The sequence below is a fragment of the Cricetulus griseus genome, chromosome 6, assembly GCF_003668045.3.
Source record: "Cricetulus griseus strain 17A/GY chromosome 6, alternate assembly CriGri-PICRH-1.0, whole genome shotgun sequence".
NCBI lineage: Eukaryota > Metazoa > Chordata > Mammalia > Rodentia > Cricetidae > Cricetulus > Cricetulus griseus.
In genome coordinates, this window is record NC_048599.1 from 64,973,091 (window position 1) to 64,992,786 (window position 19,696).

Sequence of the window (19,696 nt, forward strand, 5' to 3'; positions counted from 1 at the left end):
CATGGAGTATCTTAGTTTTAATATTTTAGAATACATAATGTAGATAAGTATCCCCTCCTTAGTATATTCAAAGGTTATCCTGACATGAGTGAGAACTGAATCACATTTACGATTCTAATCTGATTAGGAACTGGGCTCTACACAACTCCCACACTTTCCTCTGGGACTGGTTCTCCCTTCCCCTACCAAATCCTCATTATTTTTTAATATCCTCCATAGTACTACCTTTCAGAGATACTATCGAAAGAACACACTGTACTGAAACTCAAGCAACAGAAGGAGACATTTGCTTGTCTGGTCTCCACCAGCATGTCTGTCAAAGAGAAGGTGGAAAAATGCCTGCTGATGACAGACACCAGGTTAGAGCCAGCACAGTGGGAAAATGATCCATTAGCATTTTGTTCTTGTTACAAACATTCTCTCCCATTGGTGCTGCCAGGTCAGTAAAAAGTCAGGTTAAACTGCTGCCACTGCAGCAAGTCAGCACTTTCCAGGGTTCCTTCCAAATTCTCCATCCTTGGATTGGGGAAAGCTAGACAGTACCTCGGACTGTGCAAAAGGATAGGAAAGCTTCACCCCTCCATGGAAGTGCAGTGTAAGCTGAGGGGAGCAGGGGAAAAGAAAAGGAAGGGAAGTCAGACTTGAAGGACATGGAAGGCTCGAAAGGGATGACACTCAGTTCTCACAGAGTGCTGGTAAGGCAAGAAGATGGTGTCAGTGAGGCATACTCTGTTGTTTTTGGATATGGTCAACTGGGTTTTATGTTGTTGTTGTGTTTCATTAACTGCCCTTTATTTAACAGGCTTACTGTTGCCACAGTAAAATCAAAGGTCTCTATTAATGAAAAGAATGGCATTAGATTTATAAAAACCCCATAAATTGCCAATAGCTGGTTTTAATTAACTGCCATCAGTATTTTTTTCTTATCAGAAATAAAAACACATCAAGTTACAACCAAAAGGGCACCCCAGGGACACTCAGAAATATGAGGCACATCTGATACATCACTATAATAAGAACTTACTAAGAAGGAGAGAAACGGGACTGGGGAGAGGAGGCGAGGGAGGAAAGCACATGCAAAGCAATGGAAAGGGCACGTGGATTGACGTGGGAGTAGATCCCAGTGCATGGAATTCTGGGGTGCAAATACATGTGCATGGCCTATCTGTGAGAGCCATGCCGATGCTCAGCAAGGACAAGGGCAGAAATCAACAGAGAGTGTTGAGCACACTGCCAAGAGTCTTCATTTACAGATTTTAGTTCTTGTAAGTCAGCGGGGCACACCTTGCTGAGGATGCTCCAACTTGTGTGAGAGTCCACAATGGAAAAATGGTCATAAAAGAATTTGAATCCTGTTAGGTATGAAAATTCATGCTCCCTCCACAACCCAATTTTGAATGATTATCAAATGGCTAACTGGATAGTACGTTAACCAGACCAACTCTAAATTAGTAATGTGTAATAATATATACCATGTATAATTTATAGTACATTGGTATTATTTAGTGTGTGCAATTTTGGCGACAATCTGAATTCTGACCTTGATATTTTTATTTCCCAGATGAGGAAAGAGAAGTACAGACATATTAACTAAATGGCTACTAAGAGATAGACTCAAGTCTGGCATATCATCAGGCATCAGAGATTAATACTTTTTCCCATTAAATATATCTTAGTAAGTCAAAATATCAAAACAAATATGGAGAAATTTTCTTATCAGAGACCCTTGATTGAAAACATTTCATCCCTGTTCTTCTGAAGAGTAGCTGGAGTCATTAAACTACAGACCAAAGCTTGACTAGTTTCCATGTAAATGGCATACAAAGAGTTGGCTAAAAAGGTCAATAGCACTATATTCTACTTCTGGATTCTTCAGTGAGTAGCTCCTTGCTCTTAGCCAAGTTTTACATTTTCTCCAAGCTTCATTTGTTGTCTAAAATTAGATACTTAAAACTTAACACACGAAATTTCTTCCAGCTCTACATTAATCTTCACATATACAAGAGTTTATAGCTTTCTCTCAAATTCCCTTGAATGCAGACAGCCTTAATTTTGAAAACATCATAATAGGTTAGAGTGTGGTATTATATAGTCTATAGAAAGAGCCCCAACTTTCATTATCAAACAAAGTTCTCAATAGGTCAGGCAGACTCATTAAGGTTCTGTGAAAACACATCAGTACTCAAGTATCCAATGAAGGGAAAATTATACATAATTTTGAAAGGTAATATTTCTAAGACTTCAGGAATAAACTTTCAAAATAAGCAACTATACACATAGCAATAGTCACAAAAGTAAAACATAACAAAAAAGTTGGAAATTTGTACTGAGGCTAGTACTTGGGATACAAAACAAGTATAGTCAACATGTATTTTGTGAAATAAATAAAAGGAAAAAAAAACCTTAAGGGATACTTTAGTAACCTTTTATTTCTAATGTTTTAATGTCACCAAATAGAGTATAGGTCAGAGGATTAATACACAGTGGGATTTCCACTTAAATAGTTTTCAGTCTTTGTTTTTCCAAAATGTAATTCTAAACCTAATGAGCAAACCCAAGACTATATATACATTTTTAGACAATAGCCAATACACTAATCCCTTCTGTAGCAAGAAAAGAAAATTGGAGTTTTATGCTATCTTATCGCTACAAATCCCACAACTAGTCCAATAAGGTATTGTTTAGAGTTCTTGTGTGCTAAGAAGCAAACAACAAGAAACTTTGGCCCTTAAAACTGTGACAGACTCTTAAGTATAAGAATCACTTTAATATTCTGGTCTCAGTGACTCACCCACTTGTCTTTGAGGTAGGACTGTCCTGTGGCCAATGCTCCATCTGTACAACAGTTACACTTTAGAACTAGGATATGGAATTGTTTGAAACTAAATTATGCTTGATTTGCATGCTCCCAACTTTCAACTTGAATACTCTTTTCCTCGTTTTGTTTTGTTTTGGAGAACCAGGTAGTAAACTGAAAATGGCTATTAGGCAAGTTACAAAGAATTGTCCAATGAGAGTTAATTGATTTCTAAAACAACCAGCAGTTAAGTTCTTCTGGAATGAAAATAAGGCTGAAATTGCATCAGATTCTAGGACTTAGGAACCCATTAGGTGGCTTAGTGGATAAGGCACTTGCTTCCAACCTGACAACCTGAGTTTGATGTCTGGGATCCACATGGTAGAGGGAGAGAAAAAACTCTAGTGTGTTGTCCTAGTCACATGTGCCCCTTGCCAAACAAATATATATATACATAAATATAAAATATTAAGTAATCCTAGAAATTTAATATATATATATATTTATATATACTTGTTAATAAATTTAAATAGTATAAAATATAATACATCACAATATATAATTAATATATAATATATTAAGATTCTAGGGTTTTTCACGGAGATGACTAGTGTACACAGGCACCGGCCCAGGACCTTGGAGAGCTTAATTTTGAAAACCACTTGTTCCTTGAGGGTAAACAGCAGGCTTATATTGAGATTAAATGAGGCCAATGTGGGGATTTTCATTACAAAATATCAAAGACTTATGAAACCTCTGGCCAGAATTTCTATTTCACCTCTGTATCATCTACAAGACCCTCTCCCCACCCTCACCATAAGAAGTCACCTCCCAACAACACAATGCAGGGAGAGTTCTTTCCTCTGCATTACTTCTGGGCTTAGCAGTGGAAAGTTTACATTAATGAACCCACTTCAATCTAAAAAACACTAGTGAAAAATCCCAAACACCATCAGAATACATATATATATGTGTGTGAGACATATTCTAAAAGCCTAAAAAGCTACATCACTTCCATTGATGTTATCTGGGTATGGGTATTCTGTTTTGTTAGGACGGTCACAAAGAAAGGCTGCTCAACAGAAGTGGACACACTAAGAGCCGAACCAGACTCTAGGGACCATGGACATCTCGAGCTGAGGCATAGAGGCAGAAGGCAGGACATAGGCTGGCTTCTAAAGGTGTGTCAGACAGAGTAGGGGGATATAATAGGCCACATTTGTTTCTCAGGTAAAAATTCCTTACATTTATTCTATGGCCAAATGAGCTTTGTCTCATCTGTTCTGAAAACGTACAAGTTCCTGGGAAATTGCTAACCTTTTGATTGGCTTGTCCACTTTTGATGTATCTGGTGCTGGGAGAGTTCCCACACACACTATAGTTTTGTGAATGGGAGTGTGAAGAAGAAACAGAAGCAACAATTCAAGTAAAGCAGCCTCTTAGGAAAGGCAAGAGGTTTCACAAGAGCTGTCCCCCAACCCAATCCTCTGAAGACAACAGGACTGGTCGGCACCTTTGGTCGTATTGCTATGGAAACACATAAGAAAGAACACCTGGAAATCTGCTCTGCAGACCCGGGCACTGAATATATATATATATATATATATATATATATATATATATATATATATATATATATATATATATGGGGCAGTTAAAGTTTGGATTGGATGGTCCATTACAGATCAAATGCCCCAAACAGCTCTCAACCTGCTGGTTTTGTTTCTTTCTCCTTGAGTGAACTGTGTTATGAAAGAAGTCCACCACTCAAAATATATTCTTCTGGGCTTGGAGCCCGCCAGCCCGTATCTCCGGCACCAGCTACGCCGCGGTGGTTGTCACTATGGCCCATTACAAAGCTGCCGACTCGAAGCGCGAGCAGTTCCGGAGGTACTTGGAGAAGTCGGGGGTGCTGGACACGCTGACGAAAGTGTTGGTAGCCTTATATGAAGAACCAGAGAAGCCCACCAGTGCTCTGGATTTTTTAAAGCATCACTTAGGAGCTGCCACCCAGGAAAACCCAGAAATAGAGCTGCTTCGTCTAGAATTGGCAGAAATGAAAGAGAAATACGAAGCTACTGTAGAAGAAAATAAAAAACTGAAAGCAAAGCTTGCTCAGTATGAGCCACCTCAGGAGGAGAAGGGTGCTGAATAGGATTCTTCTCAGTTGAAAAGACACTGAAAACTGGTTTTGTATCACTTGAATAGCTTGTATAGTATATAATCTTTCCTGAAAAGATGCTATAAACTTTTAATATGTTAAATCCACTCATCACACTTTAATGTTATAAACACATATACATAGAATCACCAATAAAAACTCAATATAACTTTCTTTGGGTCTTAAAGCAGGAGAATCCAAAGCAAATATTGGAGAAAAGCTACAGAGCCACATAACTTTTCACTTTCAAAGACATTTTATTTATTATCCAATTAGGAATGATGGTACTGGTTGTATTTTAACTAGGAGATTTAGCATGGAGCTATTCCTTGGTTAAGGACTTGAGCATAGTAGGCACACTCATTCTTGACAGTGTATACCCAGTAGACAGCTAGACAGATTTGTGATGTATGATGCTTCTGCATGGATCCCCATGCGTCTTGCTCCTTTATATAATATGGAACAAAGTACTCTTCTTTGCCACCACTTTTCCTTAGATAACTTGTGTGTGCCAGTGTGAACTCTGACACCACATTTTCTTTCTATGCAATCATGCCCATCTGATAATGCTGCCTTGCTGTGCTGTGTGCTTTAGTGTGTCCTGGTTGCACAGTAGTCTGTGTTGTTTTCAGTTTGCTTAATGCTGCAGCTACCCTGATTGTAATTTACATAGCTTCCAACATGACTACACTCTTACCTGCCTTACTTAGTTCCTTAGTTGAGCACAGAAGAGATAATATAAAATTCTGGGTTCATGCACCAGCTGGGACGGAAAGGGGGGATGAACCATTACGTCACAGATGATTATAATATGTAATTATATAGTGCTTTTTCCCCCCTCAAAGGTATTTTTTGAGCCTCGAATTAATTTTATCTTTATTATCCCTGTGAAGTAGGTAGGGCAAGTATGAGGCAAGGTTGGGTGCTGAATTTTTAGGCCAAAGACTGATATTTATATGAATTTGTTGCTAACTGTAGAACCCCGGGCAGGTCAGTTAATGGCTTGGAGATTCACTTTCTTGTCTGTACCATGAGAACTTGTGCTGCCTACCTCACAGGATTGTTGTGAGGTCAAACAAGAGAATGTACATGAAAGATGTGTAAATGGTAAAGTACCAAAAATATGTGTATATATATATATATATATATATATATATATATATATATATATATATATATTCTTCTCTAATACAATGCAAACCAACATCACCCTGAACATGCGTCTATATACAGAACATGTAATATTTTTAGAAAACTAAAAAAAAAAAAAGATTCTAGGATTTTTATCTACAAAACAGGTTTACATCTTTACAATTGATGTAGACCTCTGGTAACCAAATGTCAATCAGATTAATGATTCAGATAAATTTCCTACTTGTGGCTGCCTTGTTGTTATAAGAACTGAGATTATGAATTCATCTTCACTATAGCATAGAAAGGACTCTTTGCTATCTCTAAGAGTCAAATACTATAGAGTGAGCATCTCTGGTAGTATAGAGAAGGGGCTCTTTGCTGTCTCTAATAATCAAGTGCTGCAGAGTGAGCATCTCTGGTGTATAGAGAAGGAGCTCTTTGCTATCTCTAATAGCCAAGTCCTGTAGAATGTAGAATGAGCATCCCCAGCATATCAGGTCTTGAGAAAATGAGCCCCTAAATGCCTGTCCTTTGGAGAAGCTCATGTTGAAGCTAAAAATAGAAGCTCATTTGTGTCGTTTGTCACTGGACGTACTGCTGAGCTGTCAAGGTTTTAATGCTACTATCAAGGTATTATAAAGATGTAAGTTTTTACTTGACAACTATGAACAAAATCAGTGAGTAGGATTGACTGGCAAAGGCGCCCTGTGTCATTCATGTTACTTACCATGTTATTATACCAGCAACAATCTGTTCTAAGCCACAAACACTCTTTCACTTTCAATAAACTTATTTGTTTGAGTAAGCTATGAGGTACTTGGCTTCCTGGCTTCATCATTTGAGCAAATGACCAATAATGTATGCCTAGGTCACAGCCCCTTCTCCTTCACACTTCAAGCTTCCCCGGGGGTTAGTCACTGGATAAATCTACTACTGAACAAGTTCTAAATTGTAGGGTCATCAACAAAGAAAACAAACAAGAAGGCATTATTATCTGGGTCCTGGCCTAAAATGTTCCCCTAAATTTCCAAAACTCACTTGCCCCAGCCAAAATGCACACTTATTATATAAAAAGTCTAAGATGTCAGAGAGACTTCAAAATGAAGTACTGTCTCAACCCTTCAGTTATGGAGCCAAGGAGAAATATTTTCTGATATACACTGCGATTCAAGGGAACATAAAGGGAAAAATACAAGAAAAGATTGGTCAAAGAACCTGGCATGTTCATCAAAAAGTTAAGTTTTTAACTGGCATGAACTTAAGTTCATTTCTATTTCTGACTCTATTTCTATTTTTAGACTAATTTTTATCTGTAAAATGTATCGGTCAGAATACCAGGGTGTGTTGGATAGGTTTATGTCAACTTGACACAAGCTAGAATCACTTGAGAAGAGAAAAAATCTCAATTAAAAAAATTGCCCCAACAGACTGCCCTGTAGGCAACTCTGTGGCACATTTTCTTGATTGATGCTTGATGTAGGTAAGCTAAGTTTACTGTCAGCTGTGGTAGTCTTGGGTTGGTAGTCCTAGGTGGTATATGAAAGCAGGCTGAGCAAGCTATGGGGAGCAAGTACAGTAAGCATCACTTCTTCATGACTTCTGTACCAGTTTCTGCCTTTACTCCCTTGGATGAGAGACTATCGTAAGATAAAAATCAACCCTTACCTCCTCAAGTTGCTTTGCTCAATGTGTTTTATCAGAGCAATAGAAACCATAATTAAGATATAAGGTATTCACAAAACAGGTTTCACTTGGGGCTTCCAGAGGAGTGTCAGTAGTTCTGTGAACAGGTTTCATGTCATTGTAAAGGAACATCTCTGAATTAAAGCCCTGTACTGTCTTGCTATAAAATGTGTATAGTTGGATACTATTCACATATGTATCACTAGTGTATTTTGTTTTGTGTGATCTGATTGCTTTGAGTTGTTGTTTTCTGGCTTTGGCATTCTAACATTTCAAAGCATATCTTTCCAGATCTGTTCAAATGCGCTGAAAACAACTTCAATGATTAGAAAAGTTGTGCTTGCATAGGTCTCTTTTCTTTCCTTCACACCCCTGCCCCTGCCACACACACATACTACATCACACAATAGAGTAAAATAAGTCCTCAAAATATTGAAAGGCCTACAACTTAGAGATCCACACGCGTCTAAGTGCTTCAAGGAAACACTGAACCGCTTCCATAACTATTACAAGAATTCTTACTCTATGGCCCATTTCCCAGAACTTCCTCTTTGCAAGCCTGGGATGAGAGATGATTGGTGGTAATCACCCAGGATGGTGCTACAAGACTCATCAGCACTCTAACATTTAGAAGCATGGATTCTGGCCAGGGTGTGTGATGGACAACCCAAAGCTTCATGTTGGGATGTCCCGTTACCTTTAATACTGTCATGTTTCACTTCCCCTCTTTTCTCACACTGTATTTTCTATCATATTACTGGTAAGGGCTCTGATTTTTCTCACAGTAGTTGATCAATAATATGAATAGTCTACAAATAAAATGCCTACAAGTAAATGTTTCCCCAGTTCTGAAAGGAAAATAAATCTAGCATCAGCTATCAACTGAACAATTTATTATTATTATTATTATTATTATTATTATTATTATATTGAATTTGTTGTTTGACATTTTTGTACATGTATACAGTGTGTTCTGATTACTTTCCCACCCCTCCTGTCTCTCACCCCGACTTCTCCCTACAAGTCCCTTTGCCATATTCTTGTGTTTCTATTTTGTTTTTATACCCAGTGAGTTTAACAAGGGTCTTCTGTGTGATCTTGGGTTTAGAACTCTCCTTTAGAGCCTGGTAGGTCATCAGTGGTTACACAACTGATGGGAGTGATTTCTAACTTCCCAGAATCTATCAGTGGCCACTAGTTTAGTATGGGTGGGGAAAGGCCCACTCCTTGAAGCCTTCCCCAACCTAGGGTTGGGTGTTGACAGGTGTGGTGATATCTTGCTTGCAAAAATAAAGCCTGTCTGAGAGTCAGAGAATGGAGCTTGTCACTTGCTAACCATAGAGGTCTGGAGGAAGTGAGGTAGCTGGGCAGAAATAGGATATAAGCAGGGAGAAACAGAAATCCATCTCTTGTCGGCTGAGACACTAAGGAGGTAAGGTGTGTCGTGGCTTGTTCCTTCTCTCTGATCTCTCAACATTTTCCTCTATATCTAACTCTAGCTTTTTATTATCTAGACTAATTAAGATCTCCATTTACAGACAGGGCCAATTTTTGCGTAGACTGAGTGTCAGAAAGAGCAGTTGCATCGAGCTCATAATTGGAATGTCTGTATCATGCCAGATATTTTAAAACTAGTATTTGCCTTAATCCATCCTTAAGAATGGATCAGTATTAGTGTAACAGAGTACCTTAAGTTTTTGAAACTGTCCTCCAAACAACATATTCATATTTTCCTTAGTTACATAGAACATCACCAATCAAAACAGACAGAAATGTTCCCTGATAAATTCAATCAGTTGTCTTATATAATTTGGGGGTCCACGATGTAGACTATAATTCCATCAGTATCATTAGCTTCACATTCTTGTAGAAGAACCTATTCTGAAGATACCTAGGATGCTGTTGCTCACCTTCCTTACTTTCATGGAAGGTGAAAAACATGTAGAATAAGCTTCAGAAAAATAAATCAAAAAACACTGTGGCTGAGAAACATTGTAGGGCTTATATAATATCAGATATAACAGCAGCTACTGGGAATTAAATTTTACTGTCAATCATAAGCTAAAACTACAACCCAGAGGTCCCCGACATAAAGGTTTATGTTTGTTTTGGGGGTTTTTGCAGATATTTTTATCATTTTTTTATTTGAATTAGAAGCAAGATTGATTTACATGACAATCCCAGTTCCCTTCTCCCTCCCTTCCTCCCCTACCACCCCCCCAACTAAAACCCTACCTATCACATACCATTTCTTCTATTCTTCCCCTGACTCAAAGGTTTATGTTTTATGCTACTATCACTGTGTGGAAAATACTCACATAAATAGCCAATGGCATCCACAAATTACCCCACTTGGTAGATTTTTCCCTCATTCACCTTTGGATCTTTAGATTTCTATGGTAGTTTTAGAATCTTGGTCCTCTGCTGTATCTGAAGTTATCCTGCCTTCTATTTGCTTTCCTTCTATCATCCAGCTATGAGTCACGTTCATGAGGTCATCATTGTTTCTCTTGTTCTCTTGTAGCCCTGAGCAGATATTTCTGAATCAATGAAGAGGTTTCTAATGTCCCCACTCAACTCTCAGAAGTCTCCACTTACTTTGTCTGGGAGCACCGGGTAGTGTCCATAAAAGGACCATTAACAGACCAGGCAGAGTCATTTGTATAATCTTTCCTCAACAAGGTCGTAACTGGTAAGTGCACAAATAACTATGACAATGATCTTTCCTCTCAAGTCTCATCAAATCCCAGCACTGATTAGCCCAAAGTTCTAGGTTCATCCCATACAGACAATGTTGAGTTTGTTTTGTCTACTGGTTCTTCCAGCTAAATAATTATATAATATACACGGGGCCTAGATGAGATTCAACAAATAAAGTGACCCAGAATAAGTCAAAATAAACTTTTGTACACAAATATTGCTCTAACTGTGAACAGATGCCATGTTTCTGTTTAGGAAGAATTTTCAGAGCACTACTCTTATTCTAACATCATTAAAGAATGAACTAAAGTATTTAATTTGATGAATATACTCAACTATTTTAAATCCACCCCCTCCACACACTCATACTAGTTGTAGTTCTCAGTTCTCTTTCACTGGAACAGACAACAAAATGATGAAAAAGGACATGGAAATGCCTTGAGCAACAAAAAGAACCTTAATGTGGCACCTGTTATGGTTTGGACAGGAATCCACCACCCAGCCCCAGTTCTTGTTTAGAAACCTTGGCTCCCATATGGCAGCACTACACTGGGGAAGTCCTAGAAGCTTTACAAGCTGAGGCCTAGCTGGAAGCTGCAGGTATGTCCTCAGGGGCTGTATCTTGTCCTAGTACCTTCCTATGCCTGTCTACTGTGAGGTGATTTGCTTTGTTCCACCACACACTTGGGTCCTTAACAACAAAGCAAGTCTACCATGGACCTCTGAAATTATGAACCAAAACAAATCTTCTCTCCTTTAGAATTGTTTTTCCCAGTGTTTGTCACCGTGGTGACAAAATGATTAATGCAGCATCCAAGACAATGTGGGTGATAGATTTTTCTTTTTCCTTTGTAGTGGAAAGAACATTTCTAAGTTTCTATGCAAAAGTAATTTAGTTTGCCAAATCATGGACAGTTAAAGATCTATTTAGGATGGGGCAGAAATGTTTGAGTTGAATTGCTTCATATGGGATGCCAGCAATTGAGTATGTTTAGAACTGGTAGGATACAAGCTATAAAGTGCACCCACAGCCACCAAGCTTACAAATAGCAGTGAGCCCCCAAAACAGTGAAGTTTTTGAGTAACAGCACAATTCTGAAACTTCACAGAAAAGGTTCCTTGACCACAGGGCATCAATACCCATCGTTTCTAGAAATGGCTTTGGCAGTGTCACATCAATTTATTTGAGCTCAAAGAGAACTGATGTAATATTTACAAAAACAGATCTGTTCTCTGTATAAACATGAATTAAGAAAAGCATAAATCCCCCATCTAGGTTTATTTTTCCGTGGGGTTTTAATTATATATTTATAAACCTAGGGTGTTCGATGCCTTAAACACTTAAGATAACAGTGGGACTTGGCAGAACATGTGTTCTGATTACAAGATGGCTGATGATACTTGGAACATCAAGATTCACAAGAAATGCAGTTCTAGAAGGATGCAGTCAGAACAACTTGGAGGGGATCAGATCTTATTTTGACTTGATTCTGTTCTCCTGGAATATAGACAAACCGCATTCTTCTTCCCTCCCTCCTCTCTTCCATTAAACTGCATTACTTTTGATTGATAGCCATCTCTGTAATTTGTACTTTTTGAAAGGATAATTGCTACAAGACCAGTTTTTACCTAAGTAAACATAAGAAATGAATTTAAATTAGTCTTATTTTTCTAGCTGATCAAAAGTAAAATATAATGTTTAAAATGTTTTCATCATATATCTTAGTTCTGTGCAATGTTTAAATGTCATTTCAAATTTATTCTGACAGAGGATTGTGGATGGTTATTCGTTTCCTTCTCAGACTTTATAGCCATACATATTTAACAGTGTAAAGAGACAGGGGCAGCATTACCTGAAATCTCAGCCATAATTATAAGGGTCAGCCTTATAATGTTCCATCAAACCACACGGCATTGATGCTATTCTACATGAAGGCCACCTTGCTGTTCCACAGAAGGGCATGTTAGCTACAAGAGATAACTTCTCAGTCTTCTCCCACATCCCCTTCAGGAGGATATGAACTGGCCAAGTATCTATGTTAGTCATCTGCCTTAAACAGTTGCAAAGCACTCACACTCTAAATATTTAGATTACAAGGAATTCCAAGTCAGACCATCCCCTTTCCCCTAGTGTGCAGCAGAAGGCTTCCTGGGTACATGTACTTAATCTTGGTATTAACAAAGCATATGAAACTGGTTGGAATGGCTGAGGTGTTTGAAGAAAAGAATTTAATTTTTATAAATATCGACAAGAAGATCATTTTTTCATCTAAACGCTGTTAAAATGCACCTCCATCTCAACTGTATTTGTTAAAAAAAACTATTTTCTTATTTGAATTTGCTTTATGTTATTTTTCAGATTTTTAAAGCAATTCATCATAGGTAATAACAGTGTAGAACTAAATCCAAACCTGTCCTATCTATGACCAAAAATACTAATAATCCAATTCTACAAACGGAATTCATCAAGGAGGAAACGTCTTTCAGTGTCTGGGTATGATTGGTTTTATGATTTGGGGGGTTGCTGTGCAGAATCCTCCAGCAATCTTCAGCAATGTTCTCTAGACTTCTGAGTAATGTTTTTCTCAAAAATCTTTTGCGATCAGAGTGCTTGCATGCAGTTCTGGGGGGGATACGGGGGAAAAAAGCATTCCAGGAGGCATTATGGAGAGCTGGCAGCCTCTCTGTCTCTTTTCTAGGTAATGAGGTTGCTAATGAGCTTTGAGTGAGGGATGTCCTTGGAGTCCAGGACTTGAGTGTGCAGCAAAAGAACAGTAAATGGGAACACTTAGCCACATCTCACAAATCGCAGGATTTCATCTGAGAATCACAAAGTCATCCACACAAAATAAAGAATGAGGGTGGGGAGAAAATCATTAGCAACTTTTTGACCTTTAGAACATTATTTGTTTTTTAAAGTACTCGAAATAAATGGTTCAAAGATATGCCCATATTCTTCTGAATTCCTAGCAGTAATATGCCCATTTCTGTTTATATGTCTGAAAATGTTGTTTCTAAACATGTAAATTTAAGTGTCAGTCAGCATATTCTCTGTATCAGCCTGCAGTGTAGGCTATACGATGCCTTTTGTACCTATCACTTAAAGTGAAACCAGTGCTTTCCAATCTTTCTCAGTCACAGTTTCCACATGACAACTGCAATGGAGCAATTGATTGGGAAAAGACTTAGCTTTCAGACACAAAGCTTGAGCTCTCCTGTTGCTGATTGGAACCAGTCCACAACAACTCGAAGAGGGTGGGTTGTAGGGGACACATTTACCATGCCTCCTTGGGGCTGGCTACAGGTGTACCTGGCCACACCCCTTAGGGCGTGGTCAGGGTGACGTGAAGGAGGTTTAAGAGTGAGGGGATGCACATGGTAGCCCCTTCTTTCTTCCCTTGGCTTGCTCTACTTACTTCATTCCCTGCCAGCTGACTAGGTTGCTCAGTAAGTAAGGCATCTCCCTAATAAATATACCCTAATATCTTCACCTGACTCTATATTGGTAATTTGCTCATTAGTGGGTGACTGTTTAAGCTGTAGTAACCCTGTTCCTAAAGGAAGTGTGTTATCTCCATTAGATGTATTGAGAAGAAAAAGAAGAGCCCTTAAGCTTCACTCTACAACAGCTTTGAGTTCCTCATCTATAGAGAATTCACAAATGATCACACTCATGATCCATGTTATAGACACCTTACCTACTATAAATGGCCACTCCCAATGACTCTCTAAATACAGGACATATGATAGTTATTCACTGAAGATGATCTAAGATATGAACAACATTCTGTCAGTAAAAAATTACAAATTGACAAAATGTCTTAAAAAAAAAAAAAAAACTTCTGGGGAAGATAGTTTTCTCACTACAGTTCCCCCTTGTCTCTGAATTTGAAAAACACTAAATATTCTACTATATGGGGGAAAACTGAAGAAAAAACACTAATATCTTACTGTGGTGGGAAATATAACTGTCCACTCTTTGTTAAGTTTTAGTCCATACTGTGGTTGGCACCAAAGGTGGTGGGCAAAGAAAGGTCGATGAGGGCATGATTACAATGTTAAAGAGTCTGTTAGGTGCCTAAGTACAGTATGATGGACCCCTGCTTTCAGAGAGGGAAGCCCTAAAAAGAGGCAAATGTGTTGTGTATGCCAATAGCTCCTACTAAACTCAATAAGTGAAAGCACATAGAAGGAGAGTGGGAGACTGGAGAGATGGTTCAGTGTTTAAGAGCACAGGCTGCTCTTCCAGAGGTCCCGAGTTCAATCCCCAGCAACCACGTGGTGGCTCACAACCATCTATAATGAGATCTGGTGATCTCTTCTTGTATTCAGGCATATATACAGGCAGAACAGTGTATAAATAATAAATCTTTTTCTTTTAAAGGAGAGTGGGAAAGTATAGGGGAAAAGGTGAAAATATAGAGCAAAATAGGTAGGATGCTGATATTGTAAGGTTTTTAAATACCAGAATAAGAACATTAAATTTCACTTACTCAGTAACCACGAGCCTTTAGAGATGGCTATGAGTGAAGGATAATGATCTGAGAAGGGTACAAATGTGTGTAGACTAGGTTAAAACTCTAAACTCACATGATAGTATGAGGATGTTGAAAGAATAAGTACATCAGAGGCAAAGGAGCTTCAATTAGCATTGTTTGGCCATCAAGAAGAAGCTGAGACTGAGGGAGCAAGAGCTGTTAAGGATGCAGCTGAGAACTGTGCTTTGATCAGGAGGGGATGTTAAATGATGTGGAATCCCTTCAACCTTGAGGTTATTGGTTTCCAGGTGTTCCAGCTTTGGAAGTTTTAGAATGAGACAGTGGAAACATTTTCCAATTTTTCAGAAAAAGTCAGAAATGTGATGCTGGAACCCATGGGAAAACATGAACCCAAACAAGTTGGAGTAGAAATCCTCTGCACAGGGGTGAAGTTGCAAAAATAAATTAATCTCTAAGTGGTAAAGCCAAATGATTAAACCCCCTTTGGAAGGGCCGAATGTGAGGCAAAGCTGAACAGATAGTGCCAAAGTACAGCCAAAGAAAGGAGGAGAGGAACTGGGTCCCAGCTGTGGATACAGAAGATGCAGAACTGTGACTCTGGCAACTGCTCTAAAACCCACTCAACAGAGACTGGTCCAAGATGACTGACAGCACTGGGCAATTGCTTCAAATAGGGTTTGAGGAGCCATGTCAGAGAACCTGTAACAGAGGAAACTGGCACAGGGAATTGTGACATGTACTAGATGTTTGGGAAAATCTCCAGGGAGAGCAGGGAATTAAGCTCAAGGAAATAGTATGACTAAAGGAAGGAATCTAACTGTAAAGGATGGCTGAATCCATTACTAAAAATTAGGACACCCCATGCCTTAAATGGAACAACCAATGTGCAAAAGCTCAGGAGGTGGTAGAGGATGATATCCAAGATCATAAGTAAGAAAACATCAACTGAATTAGTCTCTCTTCCTGTGTGAAGAAGCTAGGAGGTGTGCACAAAGCAAAAAGACAGGCAAATTAGGAGAAAAAGAGGTTGTGAGGTCTGCAATTCCCGCTCTTTATTCTTCTGAATGGTGGAAATCTGCTTCCACCATCTTCCACTCTTGGAAATATTTTCTGAGCAATTTACACCTTTCTGTCCAGCTCATTGATTGATCTGCTCAGGCTGAAAAATGTGAGACGGTAATGTCCAGGCCCTACCTGTCTAGTACACACTTGTTCTTTCTTTCTGCCGCATTAGCGACTGGATGACATGCGATGGAGGCATTGTCAAGAAGCACGGGCTACTGCTCAGTCTGCATCTTCTCACTCTGAAGCTTTGTGTTCCGTCTCCTATGTGGCACTGTTTCCTGGTGCTAGTCAAGACACAGGCTGTGGACTCTGTTTCTGTCTAAACATCAGTCCCTGGCTTGCTGTCAGAGACCTAACTTTAAATGGCTGAAGGGGCTTGATAAATGGTGTGAAAATTTTATGGTCCTTCCGTCAGGGACCATAATTTATTATCACATCATGCACAGTTAGAAGAACCGAAAGGAACCATCCCACAAAGGCAAACGGTGTAGAGGCAATGGCCCTCTGACACTCTGAGGCCACAGGCGTTATATGGATCCAATAAGAAAGCTGCTTCTAGAAATGGGAAAACAACCTCTTGATCTTGCAGAATGTTTTTAGACACCTAAAGGCTCTTTTATTACTGTGGCTGATTAAAATGAAAAGTTTAAACGACCAAAATGCTCTTTTTGATGAGTTTTTGCCATGAACTATGGACCTTGTAGTCCAGTGGGACTCGAGCCCTTTGATCCTGGGCACTCACATAAATTCAGACCCATAAAACATCATTGGATTTGGTTTTATTGGTGTGGCTGATCTTGCCAGATTTGTAAAGCAATCTTGTTTTCTCCCCTCCTCAGTTTTGAGCCCATCTACCAGTGTTTTACAGCGAGAGGAAAGGAGTTTCTTTTGGCTTTTGACATTCAAACTATCAAAAGCGAGCTGCTCCTCTAGAACATTAGGATTTCACAGAAAAACCACGATACCGTACTATATTCATCAAGACCCGGACCAACGTTTTTCTATGTCTCAGAACAGACTATCCAAAAGGAAACCATGCTCTACATTGTAAAAACCACAGCTTTTCTCTGCTCGAGATAGTTAAAGATGGTGTGGTTGGTTGTGGGCCTAGCTTTAACAGTTGAGTCATGTGAACAACACAAGTTTGAGGTGGGAAAAGTACAGGCAGACTTACAAGTCCTAAGTGTCTAGCAGGGCTAAATTTAAACCCTTGTCTACATGGGAGAAATAAGGAATTACTTAATCATAAATTTGTTATGAAAGGATATTTGATTACCACAACTTAGATAGTCTATTGTTTCCTTTCCTTATCTTCTAATCATTCTCCAGTATTTGTATTTGTGCCATAGTCCCACATTGCTGGAACTGGAAAAGTGAAATTTTTAATATAAAGAATTTATGAAGTAGATTTGATCCACTGCACAACAAGAAGGAGGAACAGAAGGAAAGCGAGGAGGAGGAGGCAGCAAAAATGCCATCATGGTTTATGAGCAAGCAAGAGTACAAAGGACTTTAGAAAGTCTTGCATTATAAAAGCCAACTTAATCAACATAATCATGACTATGTTTTAAGGAATAAAACATCAAATTGGGCCATTAGAAAAACTAATGATGCATTTAGCAGATCCACTAGGTCAGAGAATAGTTGCACTGAGTAAGTTTTCAATAATTTTCTATTTCATGGATTTTTCTGAAAGCTCGAAAATTGTCCTCACTAGAGTCATGAGATGTTTCAACAATTCTATTTTGAGTGATGCTGAGTAGCTGCTTCAGTCTCCAGGTGATGCCTTGTGACATTCTCAGATGCACTCGCTAGGGCAGTACCTTAGAGGATGGACCATCTGAGAGAGGATCTCTTTGGGTCCTGAGGGAAAAACTAGAGGACTTTTAAAAAGCCCCGCAGGGCCTCCTGTCTTCCTGTGAAGCAGGGTGTTTTAAACAGAAGACCAAGATCAATGGGCAGGATAGGAAACTGGCAGGCCAATTTGTGTCTTACTCCAGCATTTCCTTAGAGTTATACTGTAGGATGCCACATGCAGGAAGTTCTGTTTCACAGCACCCCTTCCTTCCACATACATGTAAACATAGAGCCTAAGACTTGGTAAAATGACTTTCCCCTTCTGAGTCACGGTATAAAAAGTTGGAACGTTCTACTTCAAAGCTTCATTTCCAGCTGCTGTCCTGCTTGCCACTCACTATGCTCTAATGACAAGACTCTCTGTGGTCCTTTAGAGTAGCCAAGCTCTTCGAACTCAGGCTCTACTTACAGTGTTGCTTCCTAATAGTTTCTGTTCTTGCTCACCAAAGGTACACCCTCTCAGATCACACTTCTAGAACTCAGCATGCAACATTCCATGAGGATATGATCTCATATTCTTATTCTCTCTCTCCCCCTCAATTTCTGTCTCTTTCTTTCCTTTCCCCTCCTCTTTCTCCACATCCCAATGTACAAGGAGTCTGTTCTGGTCCTGCTAACATCTGCATAGTGCCAACAACCAGCAGGCACTTTGTTAATATGTATTGAAAGCAAGAATGAATGAATGATAGAGATATCTCTAACTTCCTTTTCCATTTTTAAATGAGACAACCAGTCTCTTAAATCATTTTTTGGGTGGCTTTTTGTCTTTTGTCACGTACAATAAATGTATGGATGAATAAACAGAAAGACAGACAGATGAGAAAGAAAATATATATACTAGATTTTAACCTTATCTCTGTGTATAAACACACACACACACACACACACACACATTTTATGGGTATGTTTCTCTATGAAATAACTAAGTTTAACTATTTTTTTAATACCATTTGTCTAAAGCAAAAACTCTTAGTATAAAATGGGAAAGGCTTCAAGCATCAGAAGAAAGCCTACGTGGTTCTAAGAGAAAAAGGGACAACCTGACCTCCAGTGGTGAGTTTAGGAATTGCTTCTAAAATAAAACCAGATTCCCTATCAGACAGAAAAAACACATTCCTCAAGACTATTTACTATGTACGTTCATAACAGATAAAATTAAAACAAAGTCAATGGAACTATATCAACATATTCACCAGCTTCCACAGACAGAAATTCTCGCCCATTTATGGCACTCAGAGGCATCTATATCAAATTATATTTTAGGAAAATTTTCTTCATAACAATGATTTTGCAACTCAGAGAGGACTTGTACTGGTGGACATGAAGGGGCACTGATAACTTAGTACAAATCTCCATGCTAATAAGAACGCATTCTTCATTTTACTTCCACTCCCTCTGACAGTTGGCACAACCTGACAACATGGGGATTGTGTGGGGCAAAAGATTAGATTGAGATACCCTGGATGCAAGGTGTGCCAGGGACTGCCTACTTCACAGCCTCCATCAGAACTCAACTCCAAGTCTACCCACAGTCTTCTAAGGAACCTAAGGGTCTCAGTCTCAACATCAGCAAACCAGAAAATGCACAGGATTTAATGCCATTAAAATTATAATAGTTTATATTATGCACAACAAAAAAGATAGATTAAAATAGTCCTGAAGGCATTCTCTTTCTTCCCTTATTGGCATCTTAGTTACACTGATATGAACACTTGGGGGAATACCAGGAAAGTTTTACAAATGTCATGTTTCACATTCATGGCAGTTTTGTTTAATGTCCAAATTGCTCCCTTGACCTCA

General features: G+C 38.9%; 2 protein-coding genes across 5 annotated transcripts in view; one reads left to right on the forward strand and one right to left on the reverse strand.

Moving 5' to 3' along the window:
- Fmn1 (formin 1) overlaps positions 1 to 19,696 on the reverse strand; it is a 343,529-nt gene that overhangs the window by 194,861 nt on the left and 128,972 nt on the right. The window lies entirely within an intron of this gene.
- LOC113830700 (c-Myc-binding protein-like) lies at positions 4,589 to 5,132 on the forward strand. Its single transcript, XM_027422274.2, has one exon. It carries the CDS (start codon positions 4,641 to 4,643, stop codon positions 4,950 to 4,952), a length of 312 nt encoding a protein of 103 aa, XP_027278075.1. The 5' UTR covers positions 4,589 to 4,640; the 3' UTR covers positions 4,953 to 5,132.